This window comes from Gallinula chloropus (assembly GCF_964237585.1).
Source record: "Gallinula chloropus genome assembly, chromosome: 24".
NCBI lineage: Eukaryota > Metazoa > Chordata > Aves > Gruiformes > Rallidae > Gallinula > Gallinula chloropus.
In genome coordinates, this window is record NC_140109.1 from 4,424,687 (window position 1) to 4,446,465 (window position 21,779).

At 51.2% G+C, this 21,779-nt stretch overlaps 1 protein-coding gene across 1 annotated transcript in view; it reads left to right on the forward strand.

Moving 5' to 3' along the window:
• KMT2A (lysine methyltransferase 2A) overlaps positions 1–21,779 on the forward strand; it is a 43,108-nt gene that overhangs the window by 4,219 nt on the left and 17,110 nt on the right. Inside the window, exons 2-15 of the mRNA XM_084274839.1 lie at positions 7,246–7,315; positions 8,533–11,204; positions 12,005–12,182; positions 12,564–12,798; positions 14,012–14,076; positions 14,773–15,147; positions 15,768–15,841; positions 16,498–16,626; positions 17,547–17,660; positions 18,865–19,011; positions 19,275–19,370; positions 20,093–20,213; positions 20,728–20,841; positions 21,499–21,683. Coding sequence (XP_084130965.1) covers positions 7,246–7,315; positions 8,533–11,204; positions 12,005–12,182; positions 12,564–12,798; positions 14,012–14,076; positions 14,773–15,147; positions 15,768–15,841; positions 16,498–16,626; positions 17,547–17,660; positions 18,865–19,011; positions 19,275–19,370; positions 20,093–20,213; positions 20,728–20,841; positions 21,499–21,683 — 4,575 coding nt within the window. The remainder of the gene's footprint in view (positions 1–7,245; positions 7,316–8,532; positions 11,205–12,004; positions 12,183–12,563; positions 12,799–14,011; positions 14,077–14,772; positions 15,148–15,767; positions 15,842–16,497; positions 16,627–17,546; positions 17,661–18,864; positions 19,012–19,274; positions 19,371–20,092; positions 20,214–20,727; positions 20,842–21,498; positions 21,684–21,779) is intronic.

The following is a 21,779-nucleotide window of genomic DNA, read 5'->3' on the forward strand; positions in this document are numbered from 1 at the left end:
TTAATCTGCGAGGTGGCTCTGCCTGTTACTGGTAGTGCGATGACTGTGCGTGCACAGGAGATAGCTGCTTGTAGGTCTGAGTGTAAAAACAAGAGATGTGGTGGAAATGATACAGATCATGGTCTGAGAGAGGAGGGGGGCTCCTTCACTCTTTTTCTCCTTCCCAAAGACTTGAACACTCCTTGGTCAAAAGTGCCAAAATTCAAGTAGGTGTTTGAACCATGCTGGCAAGCTCTCTGTTCCTGTGATTCAGTCGGTGTTACAAAGTACTCTGAAACCCCAGAGAAGTGGTCTTGTTAACCTTTTTGGTGGAAAGGAGTTTGGGGTTCCCCATGAGAAGCTGTTCTCCATGGAAGGTGTCGTGGCTCGTCTCGCAGACAAAGGGAGTCTGACAAGATGCTGCCTCTCACGTCTCTCAGTGTTGGCAGGATGACTCTGGCACAGAATGTGGGCTCTTGCTGACCACTGGGATGTGATGCTTCTCTGACAGTTAAATCCCTTTAGCTGGGTGCCCAGGCACTGAGGTTTCATCGATCTTCTTTTTTACTGACAGTTTTGCCATTCACAACAGTCTGTAGTACCCTGTGCATCAACAGCAAGTGAGTTCTCAGACCTCAAGGTATAAAGGTCCAGCCATGAAGTTCCCATAGAGGGGAGAGCTGTTCCCTGCACCTGAGCCAAGCTACACAAGGCATAATTGGACTTTAATGACCCTTTTGTGCTTTGCCAGGTGGTGTATGTTTCTTTGGGAGTGAAAGATGAGTTTGCCACTACCATGGATTTGATTTCTTCTCAGAACATCGACACAGCGACTTTAGAACACAGCCATCTGTGTGCACAAGTATCTAAAGCTCTGATGCTTTGGTCTGTTGGGCAGCTTCGTTGGTTAACTAGCACTAGAATTCTTTCCTTTCCTGGACTGTGAGAGCATTATGGTTCATTATGGAACTGGGGGAGAGCGAGCAAGTGATTTTGCCTGCTAGAAGTGTGTGTGGCTAGTGGTCCCTTCGATGTGGTCTTGGGAGGCTTTGATCTCTCTTCTATTTATTTTTCTCTCCCCAGGCACAAGCTAAGTCTTTCTAGGTAGTAGTTTGGCTGACCTTAGAGGTGGTACTGAAAGCTTGTTGTGACCGGAATGAGACTGTTTCAGGTGCTCTAAAAACCACCTTCCTTGGTTCAGATGGAGATTGCAAATTGAAATCTCTCACCCAGTGGAGACTGGCTGTACGGTTGGGTCCTCAGGCTGGATATTCTCACTTTCCTTCCAGCAAGCCAGCGAGGCGGATCTGTGTTGCTCGGGGGTACCTCTGTGCTTGAGCCCCACAGAGCAGCTTGTTCTTTCTGATTCTGAAATGAGGTGTGTCCGAGGGACTCTGAGAGGTTCAGCCTCAGTCGCACTTGGATCATTGTGGTTGATTGCTGAGGGTACAGCTGCAGGGCTGTATCTTCCTGCTGTCCCTGGTTAGGGGTTACGGTGTGGCAGTGACCCAGCCAAGAGCTGCTCTGAGCTCTCAGGATGTGCTGTGTAGTTCCACTCTGTCTCAGGGTGAAGCCCTGGCAGAGTCTGTGCATCACTCCCCTTCAGAGCTTTCGCCTGATTAAAGAATGAAGGGGCAAGCAGACCCTCAGCCTAGTCAGTGCATAAAGCTAAAAGAAGGAAGGTTTAAATTAGATATTAGGGGCAAGTTTTTTATATAGAGAGTGGTGAGGGACTGGAACAGGCTGCCCAGAGAGGGGATGGATGCCCTGTCCCTTGAGGTGTTCCAGGCCAGGTTGGATGGGGCCCTGGCCAGCCTTGTGTAGCTCCAGGCCTGGAGGTTGGTGTCCCTGCCTGTGGCAGGGGGCTTGGAACTCTGTGATCCTTGGGGTCCCTTCCAACCCAGACCAGCCTGTGATTCTATGATAACAGTAACCCCAAGTGCTCTGATGCTTATTGGCGGCGTTGTGTTGCTTGGGAAGCATCTCCCTGAGCTCCCAGGTGACTCCACTCCCGACACGAGCCCAGAGCGCGTCTGGCGTTTGTCTTGGGGTTACTTATTGCCAACCTCTGAGGATGTTTACTCTTCCGAAAGAAGAGGAGTCTGTTAGGTGTTGTGCTGTAGTTACTAAGCAGGCTTCCCAATGGTCTTCCGAAAATAGCTTATCTCTTTCCCAGAAGTTGAGGTGCCGTGTAATTGGGGCCAAAACCAAGGCAGTGAACAGGAAGAGCAGCAAAGCATTGCTCGGATACCTCTACTGTAAAATTGAATAAGCCTTTTCAAGAGCTGATGGGAAACGGGGTGTTGCTGGCTTCGTGCTTCTGATAGCTTTGGCGAGGCTCCCACGTAACTTCATGGATCCATGGTGCAGGGTTATGCTGCTTTTCCTCAAGCAGAAATTGGAGCATCAGTGTCTGCAGGATAGTTTCTTGTTTGAAGGTGGATTTTCTGCCACTGTCTTTGGTAGGAGATTCTTTGGAAAGTTCTTTTGCTCAGGAGGGCCAGAACAGAGATGTGCTTGCAGCTTTTCTGTTGGTGTGGGCTACTTCAGGAAGAGCCCTTCTTCATCTGCTCACAGCTTTGAGGCTGAAAGCAGTGGAGTGGGAGATGTATGTGGGAGCTTTGCTGCCCCTGGAGAGGTTGCCCCTTACCTCCAGGGCCAGGTGCTGGGTCTTGCACACGAGGCAAGCTTTCCCTCATCCTTTTATTTATAATCCTGAGCGACCTTTTCTGCACCACATTATTCTTTCTCAGGTAAACGAGGTCATGTTCAAAACCATTATGCTTTTTAATCACTCTCCAGCTGTCACGCTTCATGGGTGCTTCTGAAAAACTGGAGGCAGGGCTGTTCCTGCTCAGTTTTTCTCAGACCTGCGGTTTGACCTACCAGGCTGAAGCCAGAGTTACTGTATCCCATTGGAAAAGCCAAGGTGGCCGTGCTGGGCTTAGAAATAACATTTGGTCTTGGAAATAAGCCTCATCTGCTGCTGTCCCTGAAAATACCTTGTTTGTTTGTTCCGTGGTTTAAGTCTGTTGGAAATGTGACTAGTCTTAGAGCTGCATTGGTCAGTGCTGCTGTAGTGGGGGCTCTGTGTCTGTCGGGGCTGCTGTAGCGGGGGCTCTGTGTCTGTCGGGGCTGCTGTAGTGGGGGCTCTGTGTCTGTCGGGGCTGCTGTAGCGGGGGCTCTGTGTCTGTCGGGGCTGCTGTAGCGGGGGCTCTGTGTCTGTCGGGGCTGCTGTAGCGGGGGCTCTGTGGCTGTCGGGGCTGCTGTAGCGGGGGCTCTGTGGCTGTCGGGGCTGCTGTAGTGGGGGCTCTGTGGCTGTCGGGGCTGCTGTAGTGGGGGCTCTGTGGCTGTCGGGGCTGCTGTAGTGGGGGCTCTGTGGCTGTCGGGGCTGCTGTAGTGGGGGCTGCTGTAGTGGGGGCTCTGTGGCTGTCGGGGCTGCTGTAGTGGGGGCTCTGTGGCTGTCGGGGCTGCTGTAGTGGGGGCTGCTGTAGTGGGGGCTCTGTGGCTGTCGGGGCTGCTGTAGCGGGGGCTCTGTGTCTGTCGGGGCTGCTGTAGCGGGGGCTCTGTGGCTGTCGGGGCTGCTGTAGCGGGGGCTCTGTGGCTGTCGGGGCTGCTGTAGCGGGGGCTCTGTGGCTGTCGGGGCTGCTGTAGCGGGGGCTCTGTGGCTGTCGGGGCTGCTGTAGCGGGGGCTCTGTGGCTGTCGGGGCTGCTGTAGCGGGGGCTCTGTGGCTGTCGGGGCTGCTGTAGCGGGGGCTCTGTGGCTGTCGGGGCTGCTGTAGCGGGGGCTCTGTGGCTGTCGGGGCTGCTGTAGCGGGGGCTCTGTGGCTGTCGGGGCTGCTGTAGCGGGGGCTCTGTGGCTGTCGGGGCTGCTGTAGCGGGGGCTCTGTGGCTGCCGGGGCTGCTGTAGCGGGGGCTCTGTGGCTGCCGGGGCTGCTGTAGCGGGGGCTCTGTGGCTGCCGGGGCTGCTGTAGCGGGGGCTCTGTGGCTGCCGGGGCTGCTGTAGCGGGGGCTCTGTGGCTGCCGGGGCTGCTGTAGCGGGGGCTCTGTGGCTGCCGGGGCTGCTGTAGCGGGGGCTCTGTGGCTGCCGGGGCTGCTGTAGCGGGGGCTCTGTGGCTGCCGGGGCTGCTGTAGCGGGGGCTCTGTGGCTGCCGGGGCTGCTGTAGCGGGGGCTCTGTGGCTGCCGGGGCTGCTGTAGCGGGGGCTCTGTGGCTGCCGGGGCTGCTGTAGCGGGGGCTCTGTGGCTGCCGGGGCTGCTGTAGCGGGGGCTCTGTGGCTGCCGGGGCTGCTGTAGCGGGGGCTCTGTGGCTGCCGGGGCTGCTGTAGCGGGGGCTCTGTGGCTGCCGGGGCTGCTGTAGCGGGGGCTCTGTGGCTGCCGGGGCTGCTGTAGCGGGGGCTCTGTGGCTGCCGGGGCTGCTGTAGCGGGGGCTCTGTGGCTGCCGGGGCTGCTGTAGCGGGGGCTCTGTGGCTGCCGGGGCTGCTGTAGCGGGGGCTCTGTGGCTGCCGGGGCTGCTGTAGCGGGGGCTCTGTGGCTGCCGGGGCTGCTGTAGCGGGGGCTCTGTGGCTGCCGGGGCTGCTGTAGCGGGGGCTCTGTGGCTGCCGGGGCTGCTGTAGCGGGGGCTCTGTGGCTGCCGGGGCTGCTGTAGCGGGGGCTCTGTGCCTGTCGGGGCTGCTGTAGCGGGGGCTCTGTGCCTGTCGGGGCTGCTGTAGCGGGGGCTCTGTGCCTGTCGGGGCTGCTGTAGCGGGGGCTCTGTGCCTGTCGGGGCTGCTGTAGCGGGGGCTCTGTGCCTGTCGGGGCTGCTGTAGCCGTGGCTCTGTGGCTGTCGGGGCTGCTGTAGCGGGGGCTCTGTGGCTGTCGGGGCTGCTGTAGCCGTGGCTCTGTGTCTGTAGGTGCTGCTGTAGCGGGGGCTCTGTGGCTGCCAGGGCACGCCGCTCAGGCTGCAGCTCCCTGGGCAGAGCCCTTCCCGCGCAGCACTGGGGAGCGCTCCAGTTATTGCCAGGAGACTTGGTAATTAATTGTTTCGTGGGAGGAAATCGTTTCTGCCTGCCGTTTCACCGAGCAGCCTCTAGGATTCCACTCCAAGGGGCTGTGCACCTACCCTGAGAGTCTTTCTGCTTGCCGCACAGGCTTCTGTCTCCTTGGGCGGGGGGGAGAAGCTTGGCTCGGCCTTGCGTTTTCGGTGGGCTAACGAGGAGGAACTTGCCTGGGGGTGAGCAGCCATTTCCCATCCAAACCCCAACTGCTTCAAGCTCCCAGTTTGCCTCTGTTAAAGGAGCCCTTCGGCCCGCTGCACATCCCTGCGCCGCGGTGCCCGCGCAGCAGTGTTTACATCTTGCAGGGAGCCCACGTGCTCGGGGAGTGGCAGGCAGGCGGGACGGGGCCATTGAGCCGCAGTGCTGCGAGCGGCAGCCCTTCTCCCTCCGCGTTCTGCTGCTGTAGGATTCAAGTGGAGACGCGGTAGCTTCTCCGTCCCAGGGAAAGGTCTTGGAGGGGAGGGGGGATGGCGGGGGGGGGGGGTGGTGGGGATTTTCCATGTGGCGCAGAGCTGCTCTGGTAGAAGAAACCAGGCATTTTGGCATAATGTTGTTTCCTTTGCACTGCTTTATCGTTGCTGTTCCTGCGTTTTCTTGGCGTGGCTGGAGAGACTGCAAGGAGCAGATAGGCAGCAGGGATGCAAGGAAGGGTAGGGACGCCCCCCCCCGCCCCCTCCCCTGGCAGTGTGCAGTGATACTTGCTTCCAGCCATTACGGACCGCATCCTAAGCGTGGATGTGTAGTATTGGATGCGCTGGAGCGCCGTCTGTGTTGAAAACCTGCATGGTCCTCTCTGAGTTGTTTAATGCTGAGGCTCATCAGACAGAAACCAAGCAGACTGTTTGGGAAACGGTTTGCTTTAAGCCTTGCTGCTTTTTTTGTATCACTTCACGACTTCCTTGTAGACACGGCTCTGCGGGTCTTGGCACGCGTAGCTTAATGCCTTTAAACCGTGGTTTCAGCAGCTGAGACGTCTGGTGGTCTGTCCTGTTAAGTAGATGAATTAGAAATTTCTCATCAGAAGCTAGAGGCAGGAAAAGGGCATTGCACCCACAAAGTCTTTTCTCTGGCACCGTTTTCTGCATCAGGAAACAGTGTTATATGGCTTACCTTCTCCTATTCAGTGTTGCACCGTTTTACTTTCAGGAGACTTGGTTTTTTTTTGTCCTGCTCTCTCAAAGAGAGAAACTCTCTGCATCCTCACCTTGTTATCACCTTGTTACTGAGGCCCCAGGGTTACTATCTAGCCTGTGGCCACCATTTAAAACAGCAAGCAACAAGTGACATCTCTGTTTCCAAAGTTCAGAGAGAAAACTGAAATACTCGAGGTGAAATTGCACTGTGAGAGCTGGAACAATCAATGTAAAATCAAAAACGTGTCACACATTGTGGTGGCAGACCAGTATGTGCACTGGTTTTGCATACTACCCTCAAAGAAGCCATCCTAATGGGAACAGAGTGCCTTTAATGTCATGCCTCTGAGGAAAGAGCTTTGCAATGCAAGTCAGCTTTTCATCTGCCCTAAAGACAAAGTCTAAAGTGAATTAAAAAAACCCCACACCCACAAAATAAATCAAAACAAAGAGAACCCCCCCCAAAAACAACCAGCAAACCCAACCCAACAACAAAAATCACTGTTACTGTGATCGGGAGCCTGTTTTTAAGAAAATTGACCTTGGCTTTCCATAACGTTACCTGCTGATCCCATTGTTTTGTGACACTAACAGTTGGTAAAGGTTGTCATCCGTGTGGGGTCCTGTGGGAGCTGAGGGCAAGGTGTTGGAAAGGGATTAGAGTGAGCATCCAGAGAGGCTTATAAATGATTTTGGAGGATGTTAGTCTACCTTTGTCCAAGAACAGTACACATGGAAACACTTCTTTCACTGGAGTGTGTCTTTAGGGAAGTTTGAATAATAGCTGGTAGGAGTAGACCTTTGCAGTTTGATACGAGCAGCAGATTTGATGCATTAAGGGTGTTTTTTCCACATATCCTCGTCCTTTCTTTCTCCATAACTCTTTTTGATCATTCCATAGCTGTAAACTCTACCTGTTTTATATGTATGGATAAAAGCTGTGTTTCCTTCTCAGCGATTGCTCGCTGGAAGAACAAATGCCGCTGTGTTGCCTGGGGAGGGAAAATCCTCTAGAATCCTTTCTTGCTTTGATCCCAGTGAACTTCACTTTCATGTTCTTATCCACATCTCCAAATTTCCATCCGCTTTCTTGTTGCAGGATGAACAGTTTTTAGGTTTTGGTTCAGATGAAGAAGTCAAAGTACGAAGTCCCACCAGGTCCCCCACAGGTACGTTCAAGGCGCAGGATCGGGTGTTGACTCGTGTGTTCTCCATCGTGATGGTTTTGCTGTGCCTCTCCAGTCTGTTCCATCAAAAAGGCTGCCCCAGCATTTGGATTCCACTCAGTTAAGTTTGGGCTCTTTTTTGGACCTGTTTGGATCTGTAAGGGAGCAGGGAGCCTTTGAGTTACAAGAGTTATACTGATGAAACCGCTGTTTGAAACCTCCTGTTGGCACTTTGGAGAGGCAGTTATTTTAATAGTAAGGCTCTAAAACCTGTTTGAATACTTCAGGGTCTTTCAGTGGACTCATTATGGCCTATAAACTGGAACCGTTGCTTTTTTGGAAACAAAACAAATATAGAACCGCACTTGAGGATAAGCAGCAGCCAAGCTGTTGCATTTTCAGCTTCTGAGATGCACTCTGAAATCACGACGGGACTGCTGGTGAAGGAGTTCCACTTTGATTTAGGTTCTTGTCAATAAATACTCTCACCGCAGCGCTCCGCTGGTTCACCGCAACGATCTGCTGGGCTTGGCTTTGCCAGCAGATCCTGCTGCAGAAAGCCTTGCTAGCAGGGCTTTTCAAATGGAGAAGGGAGTGCACTGCCAGAAGACCCAGAGCTGGGATAGCTGGGGTTGGTGGGTATGCCTTGAAACGCGTTGGCAGAGGTGAGTAATGAAGTCTTGCGCATCCACTTGGTGAGTCCAAGTGCAGTGCCAAGTGCTAGCGACGTTTCAAAGGTAAAGACAGGGGTTTTAGTAGGTTGCCTTGTGTCAGCCTCTCCCTGTACGTGTTCTTGCCTTACTAAGCTATCCCTTAGCAGTGTAGGTGGGTGGTACTAGAGAAGAAGGGCTTTTTTCCCTGGCAGCCAGCTGTGATGTGCTTCCAACAAAAAAAAGAAGCTGTTTAATGTCTTTTGAAAGGTGGCACGTGCCCTTAGGAACTGTCATTCCCTTTCAGCATTAGGCTGATAGAGGTGTCGTGCCATTGTGTACATGGCTGTGAGAAGGCAAGCCAACCAAACAAGGTAGCTGTTCTGTATTGGGTGTGGAAGAGGTTTGTTGGGAAGATACTCTGCATGCACTGAGACAACTGTAGTTTTTCAGTCGCTGATTAACTGAAATGCCTTAGCAGTTTGTACGGTGCTTCGTGACCATGGGTAATGCTGATCTGACTCCCAGAGAAATTTAATGTGCTCTCTGCGTTCTCTCCTTCCCTCTCAGCTAAATCCAGTCCACGGAAACCTCGCGGGAGGCCCCGGAGCAGTTCTGACCGAAGTTCAGCTGTCCCATCAGACTCTTCGTCGGTGTGTTCCCCCTCGAGCAAGTCTGAAACCACATCCATGGAGAAAGTAAAGAAGAAGGAGCTGAAGGGTGGGGAGAAAAGACGGGGAAGACCTCCAACGCTTACAAGTGTGAAGTTCAAACTGTCACAAGTAAAGGACGGGTCGGACGTTCAGAAGGGCGGTAAAGAGGAAAAAGAGAGCCTGAAGAAAATCAAGAGGTCGCCATCCACTACGTTTCAGCAAGCGACTAAAATCAAGAAATTGAGAACTAGTAAGCTCTCCCCACTGAAATCTAAATTTAAGCCTGGGGCAAAACTTCAGATCGGGAGGAAGAGCGTCCAGATCGTGCGCAGGAGGGGTAGGCCGCCGTCCTCTGAACGTTTAAAGACTTCCTCGAGCCTGGTCGTGAATTCACAGCTGGAGAAGCCCCAAAGGATTCGCAAAGAAAAAGATGGGACGCCGCCTCTTACAAAAGAAGAGAAGACTGCTGTCAGACAGAGTCCACGCAGGATTAAGCCCGTTAGGATTATACCTTCCACCAAAAGGACCGATGCTGCCATTGCGAAGCAACTCTTGCAGAGGGCTAAGAAAGGGGCGCAAAAAAAGATCGAGAAAGAAGCAGCCAAACTGCAGGGCAGGAAGGGGAGGACCCAACTGAAAAACATCCGACAGTTCATCATGCCTGTTGTGAGTGCTATCTCTTCACGGATTATTAAAACACCCAAACGGTTCATTGAGGATGAAGACTACGATCCTCCTATTAAAATATCCCGCCTGGAGTCCACGCCAAACAGCAGGTTCAGTGCGACGTCTTGTGGCTCCAGTGAGAAGTCCAGCGCCGCCTCTCAGCATTCGTCGCAGATGTCTTCGGACTCCTCGCGGTCCAGCAGCCCCAGCGTGGATACCTCTACGGACTCCCAGGCTTCTGAGGAGATGCAGACGCTTTCTGAGGAGCGAAGCAATACTCCAGAAGTTCACGCGCCGCTGCCTGTTTCTCAGTCCCCTGAAAACGATACCGGCGACAGGAGAAACAGAAGATTCTCCATAACGGAAAGAAGCTTTGGCCAAAGGACTGCTAAAAAGCTGTCGGCCTTGCCAAGCGTGCCGCAGCAGCAGTCCTCCTCCTCTCCTCCTCCCCCCTTGCTCACTCCCCCGCCGCCGCTGCAGCCCGCTTCCAGCATTTCGGACCATACCCCTTGGCTTATGCCGCCTACCATACCGTTAGCCTCGCCCTTTCTTCCCGCTTCTGCCGCACCCATGCAGGAGAAACGGAAGTCGATTCTGCGAGAGCCAACGTTCAGGTGGACCTCCCTGAAGCATTCCAGGTCAGAACCACAGTACTTCTCATCAGCAAAATACGCCAAAGAGGGTCTTATTCGCAAACCGATATTCGATAACTTCCGCCCCCCGCCGCTGACGCCAGAGGACGTTGGCTTTGCGTCTGGCTTCTCCACGCCGGGTGCGACAGCCCCTGCACGTCTCTTTTCTCTTCACTCTGGAACGAGGTTTGACATGCACAAGAGAAGTCCTCTGCTGAGAGCGCCCAGATTCACTCCAAGCGAGGCCCACTCCAGGATCTTTGAGTCCGTAACTCTGCCCTCATCGGTCGGTCGAACCGCCACAGGGACCTCTGCCGCGGGCGCCTCTTCTCGGAGGCGGAAGAGGAAAGTGTTCAGCCCCATCCGCTCGGAGCCCCGATCTCCTTCGCACTCCATGAGGACGAGAAGCGGGCGGCTCAGCACCTCTGACCTGACAACTCTCACCCCACCGTCTTCTGTCTCCTCCTCGTTGACTAGCATTTCTGTTAGTTCTCTTGCCACTAGTGCCTTAAATTCAACTTTTACTTTTCCTTCCCATTCCCTGGCGCAGTCTGGGGAATCAGCAGAAAGAAGCCAGAGACCGAGGAAGCAGACTGGCGCCCCAGCAGAGCCTTTCTCATCTAGCAGCCCTGCTCCCCTCTTCCCCTGGTTCACACCGAGCCCCCAGGCGGAGAGAGGCAGAAACAAGGACAGGGCAGCAGAGGAACTTTCCAAAGATAAAGACGCTGACAAAAGCCTGGAGAAGGACAAGAGCAGAGAGAAGGACCGAGAGAGAGAAAAGGAGAACAAGCGGGAGTCACGGAAGGAGAAAAGGAGAAAAGGCTCAGAAATTCAGAGTAGCTCTGCTTTGTTTCCTGTAGGTAAAATGCCCAAAGAAAAAGTTGTCAGTGAAGATGTCGCAGCGTCATCATCTGCCAAAAAAACCGCCGGGCGGAAGAAATCCACAGCAACAGACCCCACGGCAGATGCTGCCGCCGCTGCCGCTCTGGTAGATGCGGCCGCCATCAAAACCAAAACATCCAAGAAAGGCCGAGGAGGTTTAGACAAATCAGATCTGGACCTCGGCCCTGCTGTGCCGTCTGTGGAGAAGGAAAAAGCCCTGCGTCTTTCCGCTCCGTCGTCGAGCACTGTTAAACATTCCGCTTCCTCCATCAGCTCTATGTTGGCTCAAGCAGACAAACTGCCCATGACTGACAAGAGGGTGGCCAGCCTTCTGAAAAAGGCAAAAGCCCAGCTGTACAAGATCGAGAAGAGCAAGTCCCTCAAGCAAGCCGACCAGCCAAAAGCACAGGTACCCATCCCTCTTCCTGAGGGGTTCCCTACCCCATCAGGTTGTCTTTGCTAGAGCGCGTCTTATTTTGAACTCGCACTGAAAGTCACAAGTAGCTTTGGTACCCTGAGCGCGAAGAATTAACGCGCGGAGCGGAGCAGCTGTTAGCGCAACAGATGGCAAACGATCTGAGAATGAGAAACCCTGGGCAGGAGCTGAGGGGGGAGTGGGAGCTGCTGCCTGGCTGGCTCGGGGAGGGGGGAGCTGCCTGCCTGTTTAGAGGCTAACACAGTGTAGCTCCTTATTAGGTTTCTCTGAATAAATCTGAGCAGAGTGATCATCTAGAGTGATGGTACTGACACTTAAAAGCACAGTCCCAGCAATATGCTGTAGTTTCTCTCTGCCTCAGTGTTTCCCACACATAAAGTGAGCTTCTGAAGAAGCCAGCTAACCAACTGTTAACCTAATTTCGGTCGACTCCGATTTTTACGATACCAGTGATACTTCATGAGCAAGTTCCCTGCCCAGCAGCAGGTGGAAACTTACCTTGTAATTCCAGATGAGTAGAACTACTACTTCTTTCGAGCTTATCCTCTCTTGGGTAGCCTTGGTTATCTAAGGCTGACTTTGGCAGGTGTCTGTCCTCCAACCAGGGTGAAACCACCCCAGCATCTTCCTTCTTACCCCGATTCTGACCGAGTGCAAGCTCAGGTATCGTTTAGCTCCTTGTAGGTCATTTAGACATTTCCATTACATGTTTCCCAGCCTCACTTCAGTACTGTTCTTAGGAATTCCATCTGCTCTCGTGTTCTGAAATCTAGGGACAAGAGAGCGATTCATCAGAAACGTCAGTCCGAGGACCACGAATAAAACATGTTTGCAGGAGAGCAGCTGTGGCGCTGGGCCGCAAGCGAGCAGTGTTTCCCGATGACATGCCCACTCTGAGTGCCTTACCGTGGGAAGAACGGGAGAAGATACTGTCTTCCATGGGGAACGATGGTGAGTTAAAGAGTTGTGGTTTTTGTCTGTGGGTTGGTACACAGTCAGCTTTTGTTGGCTGCTTAAAGCAAGGACTTTGAGCGATTAACAAGGGAAAGCATGTTAAACGGCCCTGGGCTCTCTGTTACACCACCACACAGACAGGGTTAATCCTGTTAATTGTTACAAACGCGTGTTCCACACTAAACTTTGGGTCTGTGGAGGGCTGTGTGTTCGCATGCTTATGGGTGTATACACACACACACGTGCTCACACACCCCCCATGGCCTGGCTCTGCAGATGAACTTGGTGCTTAATGGAATAAATTCCATTAGCAAGCGAGATGCTGCTGAAAGATTCTTTTGAGAGCTGGGGATTCACAGTAGGAATTGTTTTTGATAGATAAGTCATCGATAGCTGGCTCGGAAGAGGCTGAACCTCTTGCTCCACCTATCAAGCCAATCAAGCCAGTGACCAGAAACAAGGCGCAGCAAGAACCTCCGGTGAAGAAGGGCCGCCGCTCGCGGCGCTGCGGGCAGTGTTCGGGCTGTCAGGTTCCCGAGGACTGCGGCGTCTGTACGAACTGTCTAGACAAACCCAAGTTTGGCGGGCGCAATATAAAGAAGCAGTGCTGCAAGTAAGTGTGTTGTCTGAGCTGCTGTTCAACTGATCCCTGCACTGAGCAGGGTAAGGGCAGGGAAGAGCAGATTCACCCCGTAGTGCAGGCTCCCAGTTAGTTTGCCCTGGGCTGAGGCTGAGTCACAGCAAACAGTGGAAGAGTCCTGGTCCTGGTCCAAGGCGTGCTGGTCACAAGCTCTTGTTCTGAAGTTTGCTTCTAGCTTATTCTCCCCAGTTGGGTGAAACTGGCACAGCATTGACAGGCGTCTGGTATGAGGCTTTCTGTAGGCAGTACTGCTTCTTGCAAGGAAGGCCACGTGTGTGTAAATATTTATCTTTTACTTATGAAGAGCTTGTGTTTTCAAGATTATGTTTATCTGGTGTGTATACGCTTCCCATAACAAAGACGTCTCTGGATGTTGTTATGAAATACCACTCTTCCTCAGCTTTTCCCTCCCTCTCATTTCTTTTTAGACGTATCCCTTAGCCTGAGCCTTTTGCTTTCTTTAAATTGCCGCGTTAAATTGATTTTACCAGACTAGATAATCTCTCTGAAAAGGCAGCAACTGAAGTGGTGCCAATCAAGGCTGTTGTGGTATGAAAGCTATTTATAAAGCATAGCTGTGAGAATCGCTGCGTAGCGCTCATCTGGGTGAGAACTCTGCTGCAGACTACGATCTGTGAGTAGTCTCGCTCTTAGCAGCTTTGCCCAGGCCTCGGGCCGTGTTTCCAAACCATGGGCCCTGCTACAAGAACAGGCAGACACCAAGCCTAGCCTGACATGTAGAAGGCATCCTATGCTGAATGTAAATAAAATAGGAAATCAGTTGAACACTTTAAAAGATGGCTTGGTCACCTACTTCAGGAGTAGCTACTTTTGTCTGAAAGGGTCTTGAGTAAGTCCTGCAGTGGTGAGAGTCCGATATGATTTCTTAATGCTCTAGGGAGTGTTGTGATACATCTCAAACCAAAGGAGTAGAACTGATAGGGGATTGACCAGTGCAGTGGTGTGTTACACAAGCAGTCTTTATTAACCTCAAAGTTGTGTTGAGAGTGCAGAAAACCAAAGGGAAAATGCAGAGGAAAGGGGGAAGTTTAAGAAGGGAAGGGAAGAAAGAAAAAGAAAAGATGGCTTGGAAAGAGGCAGTGGGGTGTATGATAATGTTTTGGGTATCTTCACCAGAAAAACTCAACATGAAAAACTGATTTCACAATCTGCTTTTTCTTTGTAGAATGAGGAAATGTCAGAATCTGCAATGGATGCCTTCAAAAGCGTATCTCCAGAAGCAAGCTAAAGGTAGGCTAAAAGGCTTGGCTTCAGCTTTGTGTGACAGAAAATGTTCATCTCCTTAAATTTCGCTCTTCCTGCTGCTGTCGTGGCTACCCTGAGCTTCTAAAAGGTTAGTCTGCAGCCAGACGTTAACAGGGAGCCTCGGGAAAGCCACAGGAGGGGTGGGAGTGCAGGCAGCTCCTGTACTCTCAGCACTGAAGTCTTTAGGTTTTTTTCCTTTGCTGGCTCCCCAGTGACACTGGGGACCTATGAGTCATTTGGAGCCTCCTTGTCTCTGGCATGTCTTGTTAAATCCCTGCATTCCTGGTACTGGACCTGCAGAGGTCTGCATGTTACTGTGGCAGCAGCCAGACAGTCACCTCTACCTCCCAGAACTTACCCATGCAAAGTCTGCTTTCTCCAGTGCACAGTTAAACTCCAAGTCTGCTTTGCAACAGAAGGGTTTTGCTTTACTAACTGCTCCCTCAGAACAGAAACCCACAGCATTAGAGCACAGATTGCATTAGTTTAACTAGTAAAATGCTCCCCTCTGCCCCCTTTTTTTTTTTTTTGTTATGTTTTGAGCATCATTTTTTCTTTTCTATGGCAGAATGACACAATTCTGACCTCAAAGTATCTGTCTCCTCATTTTAAAGAAGCAGCAAATCACTTGCGGTCACACCGTTTCCCTCTGTGTTGCTTATTGATGCTTCTTCTTCCTAGCTGCAAAAAAGAAAGAGAAGAAGTCCAAGACAAATGAAAAGAAAGAAAGCCATTCTGGGAAGAACCAGTTGGACTCTGGACAGAAACCAACTCCTCCGACTGTGGTATCAAGAGAGGAGAGTGCTGTAAAGAAGAGCACTGAACCTGCCCGCAAGCCCGTGGAGGAAAAGCACGAGGAAGGGAATTCTTCCGTCGTTCCGGTGGCGGAGCCCAAACAGGTCCCTGCATCCGGTACCAGAAAGACTGGCAAGCAGGCATCCCAGCCAGCACCGCTCCCTCCCTCTCAGCCGCCGAGCTCAGGACCCTTGAAAAAAGAAGCACCTAAACTTGCCACTTGTGAGCCTAAGAAAAAGCAGACTCCCCAGCCAGAAATAGGTAAATGGGACTGTTTATCCTCAATCTGTTTGAGTCACGTTAAGTAACGGTGCCGCTAAAAGCTGCCGGAGGTTAAAACTGGTAAATGCTTTAGGATCTGGTGGATCCTCCCTAGAACTGGCTTCCTTTTTATTGAACCACAGTGTATGTTGGGACAGGGAGAAGGATGGCCATCCGTATCGTTGATATTTCTGGTCGCGCAGTCTCGGCGGTCAGTCTCGCGGTGTATTATTGATACTCCCCAGCCTGTTGACCGTTCGCAGTCTGAATGCCAAACAAGAAGAATGTCACCTTTTTAATACAAAACCATAGTCTGCTGTTGCACGTAGTATGGAACAGCATGAACAGTGTGACCTGCGAGGCGGCTCCGGGACTTCGGCGCCTTTGTACCCGGAACGCTTCAGGTCTTTAGCAGAGCAGGCTCTCCTGGTCCTGGCTCGAGGAGACCGCTCGAGTCGTAGTTGGTGAGGTGCAGTCGCGGAAGAGGGTGGAAAAATTCTAGTCTAAAAATTCCTCACACGTTACCCAGCTGATTTGTGGTTTTTTTTTTTTTCCTCTTTCTTCTCTACAGGTGGCTGTTAGTTACTTGAAATACTCATAATTTTTCCCCCCCTTCCTAGGCACAGAACAAAGCAAACAGAAAAAAATTGCTCCCCGTCCAACTTTCCCTGTGAAACAGAAACCAAAAGAAAAGGTGAATACTGTTTTTTGTACACAGTCAGTAAATTTCAGGAACCTCAAACTTCTGTCTTTCTAGAGAGTAGAACTGCATTACCTAATGCTTTTCCAGCTGGTTTGGTTTGGGGCTTGGTTATATGCAAAGATACCGGGGTTTCCCCTGTGGGGGTACGTGGATCCCAAAGCACCTGGTGCGTGCCCAAGATCCAGTCCAGATGTTAACTTGTTCTCTTAAGACCTGTACGTTGTGGGGTGGAGGCTGGCTTTTCCATTAAAAAATTGAACTACCTTCATCTTAGAAATGGCTCCATTATGAAAGCAAGTGATCAGAAAAAGGATTGTCTTCCCTTAAACCTGAGAGAGAAGCACCTGGGGACTAATTCCACCCAGAGTTGCCCCACTGTGGCAAAGTAAAACCCAGCCCTGTGATGGGGAAAACACCACGATGGTAGAGGAGAATGTGGCCGACTGAACTAGAGAGAGATAATTGCGTGTGGGAGGCTCTTGAGCGATGGTTTGCAAGAGAAGCTCCTTGCTCTGACAGCTTCTGTGCACTTGTTAATCTTGTGCTGGTGTGGGGGGGGGTTGGTCTGTGAGTTATCTCCGGCGTTTAAGCTGGTTGAGCTTTAACGTCGGGCCCTGGGATTAACACAGGCTCCTTTACTTGACTAGGAAAAGCCCCCTCCTATAAGCAAGCCCGAAAGCAGCACGCTGAATTTGCTCAGCACTCTGACTAACGGAAGCAGTTCCAAGCAAAAGCCACCTACAGATGGAGTCCACAGAATCCGAGTGGATTTCAAGGTAGAGGACAAAATGTTTTAAGTATTTGAATGTTACCTGGCTCTAAACACTGGAACTAGAGTCCCTCGAGAGCGCTGGCAGTGACTTCTCAGTCGGTGTGTCTGGTACCACTCAGAGAGAGCTGCAAATAGGAGCCTTCATGACAAGTCACTCGGTTATTTCTAGAAGCTGTGTTTTATACCTCTTTTATTTTATTCTTTTATTTCCTTTTTTTTATTTTTTCTTTTCCCCCTTATAAGTAGAGTACTGGATGAAGAGACACTTAAAGCTTTAAAACCTTAACTGTCAATGTGTGAGGATGAGCAAGAATTTGAGGTTTATGAAGAATTATTCCATTAAGATGGAAAAGTATAAAACCTTACCACAACTTGGGCCAACGAGATTGGGGGGGTGGGAAATGTTAGTAACATGTAATTCACAACGTTCTGGGTACATCTGGGGCTTTAAACTGACAAATCATGTACTTTTTTTTTTTTAATAACGGTGTTGAAATAATAAAAATTAATATTTTCCTAATAATTTTTCAGTCCATCTATAAGTGTTGATACTGGAGATTATAGCGAGATACTCGTAAGTGTTTTATACCGCTACGGAGTTTTAATAAAGTACAATTCTTCTAAAATTTCACTTTTAGTAATAATTGTGCAATCGTGGAAGAGTTTGTCTTGTTCCTGAGGCTTGCTTTCCCTAGAAGGAAGGTTCTAGTGTATTACTGAGCTCTCTGGGCAAGCACAGCACCGAGATGTGACCGCTCCCATACTCACTGTTAAAAGTAGACCGAGGCAGAGGTTGAACAGCTTTCAGTTTGAGACTACTTAATCCCAGGAGTGGAGGGTGTAAAGCAGCAGGCAGCCTGAGCACTGTATACTGATGTTGTATTGCCTTATTCTGCATGGTGACGTATCCTTTTGTACTTTCAGGAGGACTGTGAAGTGGAGAATGTTTGGGAGATGGGTGGGTTAGGCATCGTCACCTCGGTACCTATTACTCCCAGGGTGGTCTGTTTTCTCTGTGCCAGCAGTGGACATGTGGAGGTAAAACATTGTGTTCTGCTGTCGATGACTTAGTTGCAGCACCACGCTGTTAGAAACGTTAACTAGATAAATGATACCGGGACCTTAATCCCAAGAGGGAAGTAAAATCGTGCCTGTAAACCTGTCCTTGCTGAACTTTGTCCCAAGGTACCGAAACGTGAGGGGTTTCAAATGGGCTTGGGAACTTCTGTGGTGCTTGCTTTGCAGGCAAGCTGTGTTAGGCATAAAGAATAGTCTTATTTTAGGAGCCACCTGTGCTTCCTCTTAATTTGGAATGCCGCATCTGATGTAAAGCCAGGGGCTTTGCTTTCTCTTAACTCGAGATAAGAGAGGCTGCCCCATAATGTTAAAGGGCTCTAGGTAGTGTTGGCTTTCCCAGGTAGGTCTGTATCTGCTGAGAGCTGCAAACCAGCACTGAAGCAGGGCTGGAAAGATACTGGTGCTGTGTAAAGAGCCGGCTTTGGGCTTGAGCTGTGTGCTAAATACGCTTCCAGGTATAGATAGGTGCCTTCTCAGCATCTGCAGGTGAGCCCTCCTGGGAGGGTGCTGCTAGCGCTCCGGGAAAGGCTCAGTTGTGATGAGTTGAGTGGTGTTTGGGGAACAGGAGCTTAAAACTCTGCACATGGACATCAGTGCACCAGGGGGATGTGGAGCCATCTCCTCCTCAGCCAGGTCACATGAGGGGGCAGGTGGCACTTCTGTCCCCTCCAAACCTGTGGTGTTCTTGCCCAAAGGACCATTCTTGTTCTATTGTGTGACTAGCCTTGTGGGGTGGCAGGGGTGCTGGGGAGGATGCCTAGCAATTGGAAGAGCTTTCCCAGAGGCCACCTAAGCTGAACAGAGGGAGGAATGTGTCTCTCTCAGCTCTGTGTATCCCTTCCTTCTGCACTGTGTTTCTTCTGGTGCAGTTCATTGCTGTTACAGTGAGGGAGGGAGACCCTGAGGAGCTCTGTGTCAGTGCCCAGCACACTTGGGTAGCAGGTACCAGGCTCCCCTTCACTGCTGGGTTCCTAGTCCAGGTAGACAGGCGTGTATGTCTCTGGGCTGTCTGAAGTGCTCACGTGGTTTCCCTCCCAAAACATACCAGTAGAAACCCTTGTTCAGTCAGTTGTAAAGCAGAATCAGTAGTTCAGGTGGTGAGGGGGCTTGTTTGGGACTCAAGAGCCGCTTCTGACTTGCTAAAACCTGCCTCTCCCCGTTGCAGTTTGTGTACTGCCAGGTGTGTTGTGAGCCTTTCCACAAGTTCTGCTTGGAGGAGAGCGAGCGGCCTGTGGAGGACCAGCTGGAAAACTGGTGCTGCCGTCGCTGCAAGTTCTGCCACGTCTGTGGGAGACAGCACCAGGCCACCAAGGTACCCCCAAACCGCCGGGACACCCTGTGGGCACCCTCATCCCACACTCATCCCAGAGCTCCTTTCACTCCAGAGCACAGCCAGCGGGCAGGGAAGCACAGAGTCTGTGTGACTGCTGCTGTGTGTCGGGGAGGATGCCTCTCAAGTGGTTTCCTTCTTCCTCATGCCCCAGAGGGGGGATCCAGTGGGAAATGGAAATGTCCAGGATTCTGCATCCCTTTGAGGGGCCTCTGTTCCAACACTTTTCCCCCTTGTTCTTGTAGCAGTTGCTGGAGTGTAACAAGTGCCGAAACAGCTATCACCCTGAGTGCCTGGGCCCGAACTACCCAACAAAACCCACCAAGAAAAAGAAAGTTTGGGTGAGGGATTTTGGTTGGTTGGTTTGTTTGTTTGGGGGGGAGGGGGCTGACAGCACAAGAGCTCCACAGATTACTTCCTCTGGGCAATGGGAAGCAGATAACAGGGCGGGTTGTTGGTAAGGTTCTTCTGGATAAGGAAGGTTTTTAGAGACTGCACCTTTGTTCAGTTGTATGAATTCTTCTCGTTGGGGTCCCAGAAGGTGGAGGAAGCACTTTACAAATGGCAGCTTTTACCTTGTCACTCACCTTGCTGGCTGTATTGAGAGACAATTCAGATCAGTGTGTGTGTTGAGCTCTTGTTATAAACAAGTGAAGCTTGGCCTGCAGTGTGTTTGGAGCTAACGGGTTTTAGGTGTCTCCTACCATGACATTCTCAGAGTTGGGAAACTCTTAAAATAAGGCGTCATGATTTTGGTCGGCTTCACGATTTATGTGTGCTGGTTTGAGGGAAGGGAAGGCTTGATGATCCCTTCAGTGTGGGAGGGAAAAACTACCCTGGCATTTACTTTACATTTTTTTCTTGATATCTTATCACCACCTTGCTGCAAAGGCAGGGAGTGCTTCACTCCCTAGTGCAAGTGCTGGCATTTGAGACTCCTCGTGCTCCAGCATAAGCTGTCTGCCACAATTCCAAAACAAAACCTGTAATGTCTTTAGGACTAAAGAACAGGAAGCACTGGATGAAAAGTGGATAACCCTTGCTCAACACCTTCCTTTTCCAGATATGTACCAAATGTGTTCGCTGCAAGAGCTGTGGTTCGACAACGCCGGGCAAAGGGTGGGACGCGCAGTGGTCTCACGACTTCTCGCTCTGTCACGATTGCGCCAAACTCTTTGCTAAAGGTACATGAAGCTGTGATTCTTCACAGCAGGAGTTTCCTCAGAGTGCCCAGGCTTGAATTAGGTGTAGAGCGAACGGAGTGCCTGCCAGGCAGGGGAGCCTGTCACCAGGTCAGGAGTGAAGGCATGCAGAAGAGTCTCTGTAGATTTTTTCAGGGTGGCTGATGGAAATCACCACCGTTTTATCGTCCAGAGTTTGAGGCTTCTGGAGTTTAAATGCTGTACTATCTGAAGTGGTTCTTACAAGTGCAGGGATTCTAGTAGCAGTTGAGAAAAAGATGTTTTTAAAAGGCTGCTGACTTAAAAGCATCAAGATCCCTGTTGTAAAGCAGTTCTTCCTTCTTGCGTTGGCTCCCGCGCGTGTTGTTTTTATGGCTGTTGTTTGCTGTATTATAGAACTAGATGTAGCTGTGCTGGCAGCATGCTGGCAGGGGGGTTCAGAGCACCACTTCCTAGTAAGTAACCACCTAGCCTTTGAGGTGCTGAACTTCCCATAAAACTCACCTCTCGTTTGCAGGAAACTTTTGTCCTCTCTGTGACAAGTGCTATGATGATGATGACTATGAGAGCAAGATGATGCAGTGTGGGAAATGCGACCGCTGGGTCCACTCCAAATGTGAAAACCTTTCTGGTAAGGCAAATCCTCTTCTCCTCAGTACAGAGGGCAGCGAGTAGAACAAAGCCGTCCAGTTTTGGACCTTTCTAAGAGAGTGTAGCATTAACACCCTCACCTGGTGTGTCATAGAATCATAGAATGCTCTGGGTTGGAAGGGACTCTGAGGATCATGCAGTTCCAACCCCCCTGCCACAGGCAGGGCCACCAACCTCCAGACCTGGAGCTACACAAGGTTGCCCAGGGCCCCATCCAACCTGGCCTTGAACACCTCGAGGGACGGGGCATCCACCACCTCTCTGGGCAGCCTGTTCCACCGCCTCACCACTCCCCTTTGTAAAAAACTTTCCCCTAATATCTCATCTAACCCTTCCCTCCTTCAGCTTTTATCCATCCCCCTTGTCCTGCCATTATCTACCTTTTTGAAAAGTTGATTCCCCTTCTGAGTGTCCTGCCTGAGAAATAGCTGTAGAATGGCTGCAGATGAACTGTGCTAGTGTCAGTGATGCTCCAACAGCATCAAATTCACCTCAAACGTAGTGTTGCTCAGTTAGTTGCACACGAGAGTTTCAGTTAAGGACCTGAACACAGAGCAGCTGTTTTCCCTGATATCCATCCTCTGGTAAAGCAGTTCAGAGGGTTATTTTCTTCTTCTTTGTCTTGTTCTGTCTCCAGATGAAATGTACGAGATACTCTCCAACTTGCCAGAGAGCGTGGCATACACCTGCATTAACTGCACGGAGCAGCACCCTGCCGAGTGGCGCCTGGCACTGGAAAAGGAGCTGCAGGTTTCCTTAAGGCAGGTTTTGACAGCCCTCTTGAATTCTAGAACTACAAGCCACTTGCTGCGGTACCGACAGGTAAGCTGGAGCCTCGTGTCCCAATATCATAGAGTAATAGAATCATAGGATGGTCTGGGTTTGAAGGGACCCCAAAGATCACAGAGCTCCAACACC